This window comes from Sinocyclocheilus rhinocerous, unplaced genomic scaffold (genome assembly GCF_001515625.1).
Source record: "Sinocyclocheilus rhinocerous isolate Xijiao unplaced genomic scaffold, SAMN03320098_v1.1 scaffold2207, whole genome shotgun sequence".
NCBI classification, from domain to species: Eukaryota; Metazoa; Chordata; class Actinopteri; order Cypriniformes; family Cyprinidae; genus Sinocyclocheilus; species Sinocyclocheilus rhinocerous.
The window spans coordinates 268,956-273,124 of record NW_015625575.1 but is presented as its reverse complement, the minus strand read 5'-3'; the positions used below and the strand labels follow the sequence as shown (position 1 = coordinate 273,124).

The 4,169-nt window shown below is 37.5% G+C and overlaps 1 protein-coding gene across 1 annotated transcript in view; it reads right to left on the bottom strand.

Moving 5' to 3' along the window:
• Window positions 1–1,185: 1,185 nt before the first annotated feature.
• The window catches only part of LOC107751853 (spindlin-1-like), a 14,542-nt gene continuing 11,558 nt past the window's right edge, over window positions 1,186–4,169 (bottom strand). Inside the window, exon 6 of the mRNA XM_016567623.1 lies at window positions 1,186–1,644. Coding sequence (XP_016423109.1) covers window positions 1,445–1,644 — 200 coding nt within the window. The 3' untranslated portion in view covers window positions 1,186–1,444. The remainder of the gene's footprint in view (window positions 1,645–4,169) is intronic.

The window sequence follows — 4,169 nt, the reverse complement described above, 5'->3', positions numbered from 1 at the left end:
CTTCATGTAAGTGTGAAAACAGGAACGCTGTGACCGAAAGCAGCACAAAATAATGCAAAACACATGTATCTGCGAGGACTTCTTCAAACAACGTAACATTCCTCGGAGGGGGCCTTCGGGTCGTTTCGTACAAGTCTAATGGGAACACACAAACCTTCAGACAAAACACACCCGTAAAAAAAATAAAACAGTGAAGTCAATATCGAGGCACAGACGTTTAGGCTCGCAGAGAGGCAAAGCGACAGAGAAATCTCCCAAAGGCTGATGAAAGAAAAACAACGCAAAAGTCAAAGAAATTAAAGAAATTCCTGAATACTTTCTTCATTATTGCATCAGCGTTTTCTAACCGGTACGGGATTGTGCGATTAGTGCGATTAGTATTGTGTAACATCTCTAAATACTTTGGGGCACTGGGTAACCGTATGATTTTTAGTGCTAAAGAGCCAAAATCATGTGCTAAGACACAATAAACCCATTAATCTACACCAAGAGAAAATGTCCACACTATGCAATATGATACAATTAGTGGGCATTTTGTACAGAAGCCCATTAAGTAAATTAAGTGAAATAAACTTTAGATCAATGTTAAACCAACATTCCAAATATGAAATGCAAAAACGTTTTTCATTCATTGAAAACAAACAGGGGAGCAAAGCAACTCTCTAAATTTAGTGCTTAAAATAATAAAAGCTGTATTAGAGTTTACTCATGGTAATGATACATATATATATATATATATAGAGAGAGAGAGAGAGAATAAAAAAAAGAAGAAAACAAAATGCATAAAAACAAAACGGTAGGGTTTCATTGACAGCAGAGCTCGTGTGCGCAATTCTAGCGAGAACCAGAAGACGGAGGGATAAAACAAGAAACATCTGGCAACCGACTCAAAGACATCAAGGACAGAACGATGTCTTATTTACAGACATTTTCTCCCGCCCCCCACCTCCTGGCACTTTTACGAGGTTTAGGACGTCCCGAACGCTCCCCATTCTTCACGGACCGCCGCGTTTCTCACGTCTGAAAGGATAAACGCCTCGCGCGTTTCATTTTCACCGTTTCCCCAGGATCGGCGCACGCCGCTAGCTTGAATTTTTAACCCAAGACGGAGCTGTAACAGTCCAACAGATGAACACTTTAACGTCCCAGAACAACCAGACGGGATTTTCCCGACGAACATCTTCGTAACAACCAACAGGGATGGGAAATGCTCGAGACGAACCTCTGAAATGTGAAGCTACGTGTATGTCGGGGGATGTGATGTCCGTTCATCCTACAGCGATAAGAGACACTTGACTAGCGGTAATCCACCGAAATATCCAGCGTTCCATTTCCAAACGATGTTACGAGAAATGTTCCGAGAGAACTTTTGGCAAAAAAACGTTTGTGTGGATCACATGGTTACGTGAAACCCCTCCCCCTCTCCTCGTCCCGTGTTGCCGCTTTACGAGGTTTTCACCAGGTCATAGACGTAAATGTGAAAGTCGTCATCAAACTTGATGAAGTAGACGGAGGGCTTGGCCTCCACCTGATGGATAACCATGCCAGTTCGTTTAGAGCCATCCTCTTTGGCGTATTCCACCTGCTTCCCCACGAGGCTGTCCACTACCTCTCCGGGTTCACGCTCCGCCGGGGGCGAGTCGTCTGAAACACACGCAAACCATCATTAGTAGAGACAGACATGACTCTTTGAATGATAAAAACGACTCATTTATCTGCACATTTATCTGCACATCCCATAACACATCCCATAACACACTGAAAATAAATAAAGTAAAATCAATAAAATAAAAATAGTAGAATGTAATTGCATTTTCTTTTCAGAAAAAAAATCTACCAAAAGCCTTGTCAGTTAATAATCTCAGTTTTAAAAAATGTTTGGCATTGTTTTTGTGAATTCTGTTAAATGTTATGAAGGCTTGTTCCTGTTATGAAGGCTTGTTCCAGTTGTTCAATTCTGTCTTTTTTTTCTTTCTTGCTATTCTAGCCAAAATTGCTAAATATAAACTCAAAATTAAAAGCTATAATTTTGTTTTTTGAAGAATTGTTAGAGAAAAGACTAAATTCTAAGATGGAATGTTGCAATAAGCCCTTGGTGCAAACAAGCTTCCATTACAATGTCAAAAAATTCTGATATAAACTTGTAATTCTGAGAAGAAAGGTCCAAATTGTGAGATTAAAATGTCGCAATTACATGTAAAATATAATAATAAATAAATCAATAAATATTGATATTTATATATAATATTCAGGGGTTAAAGCAAAAAAAAAAATCCCGAGCCTGAACTTTTTTCCGGGGGTTGGGGGTTGCGGGGGCGGACACATACACAGGGTTATTTGGCAAACAAAAAAGAAGAAACTAACTAGTAACGTATCTGCCATTGCCATTAGCCCTTGACAGGCTCAGACTACAGATTATGGTGGGATATTTGAAACAGCAATACCAAGAAAGTTTACTCACTACAATATGGTGCAAACACATGTAACATTTAGGATGCTTTTGATATCAAGTTTTGCTGGTTAGCTTTGTCCTTGACAGGGTACAAGATGACCTACAATCTAAAACATGAAATTTCTGAAATTGTTTTGTTCAAAAGAAATAATGGTAAATTAAATAATATGAAATGAATACAAAATAGGAAATATACAAAGACAGTTTACTAAAGAAAACTACAGTTCAGTTCAAATAACAACAACAAAAACATTAAAATGGTCCAAGAACTGGTAACTTAAACAGGGTTCGTACAGATACTGCAAAAAAAAATTCCACTTTTGTAATAATTTATTTGTAATTTGCACTACTTTTTTGGTTTTCAATGACTAAAAAACCAAGTACATGGTTTTATTGAACAACATTGTTAAATACATAATGTAATATGCCTATATTATAACAAATACCTGCAGAGGGCGCCAACGGCCTGGTGATGTTTCATGTTTCATGTGATTCAACGACGTTTAAATCCATTTAATTTTAATATTTGGCCACATGCAAAGTCAGAAACTTTTATTTTGAAATAAATCGCATATTTACAAATGTGTTACGTATTCTATAGACTTTCCAGTAGGAGAACTAATGCAAGTGTTTCCTCCTGCTCATGGGCACTGTAATTTCGTGGGAAAAACATGGAAATAATTTGTCGTTTTATTTTGCAAAGATTACGTTTTCCACACATATTTTTATGAAAATGTATATAGTTATCTTCTGGATTATACATCATGTTTTTTATCATCTGAAAAGTGCTGCGATTTCCAAGGCGACTTATTAAAGCAATCAGGTCAAGCGCAAAGCGACAGACATTTGGATTGGTGACAAATGAGAAAGGCAAATGCGTTTGTATTGCGCATTTTCCAGCAACCATGCCGCTAGTTTCAGTTTCGCTTTAAATATTTAGGCTGGGCGTTTATAATACATTTGTATAGTGAATGCCACTATAATTTGTGTTTGTTTTATACTTATATTTTCATTTCTTTTTCTGTTCTGAACACTGCTTCATTTAGTGAGGGGAATATAAATACATGTTTCTAATGTTTGTGAACGTTTCGTTTATTTTACATTATTTATGAATTAAATGATAAAATGTGTCTAAAAATCAAAGCTTCATTTGTCATACACATATTACGCGGCCCCTCACTTGGTGTGGAAAACTTGATGTGGCCCACGAGTAGGCTTGCCGTGATAGACGGTGCTGACGGTGATACCGGTGTTAAGCCGCAACACTGGTTACGTCACTTGCCCACCGCGCCAACGACCCCCACCGTCGTTTTGATTTTTATAGTAATAAAAATCATTTAGTTCAGTAAAAGAACAGACACTACAATTAAAAACTGAACGCGGCTGCTCAATGCAGTTGAACGACAGTTGCATCACAGATCAGATTTCATTTCTCCAGTGAGGAGAGTGAGTCGAGCTGACTGACAAGAAGTGTGGGGTGAGACAGACAAGACGATCGCGGATGATTTAGTTTCGAAACGAGATGCAAAAGCGCCTGTTTGGCAATATTTTGGATTTTGAAAAGCCTGTTGACTTTTGCCGTTTATCTAAGGTGATTTTGGAAGTTTTTTTAAACATTAGTTTCTTATTTAATTGGTTCCACATGGTTTGCTGATTTTTACTTTATTTAAACGTTGTGTCATTTATTTATTTATTTTTACATCAAGGTGTATGCCGT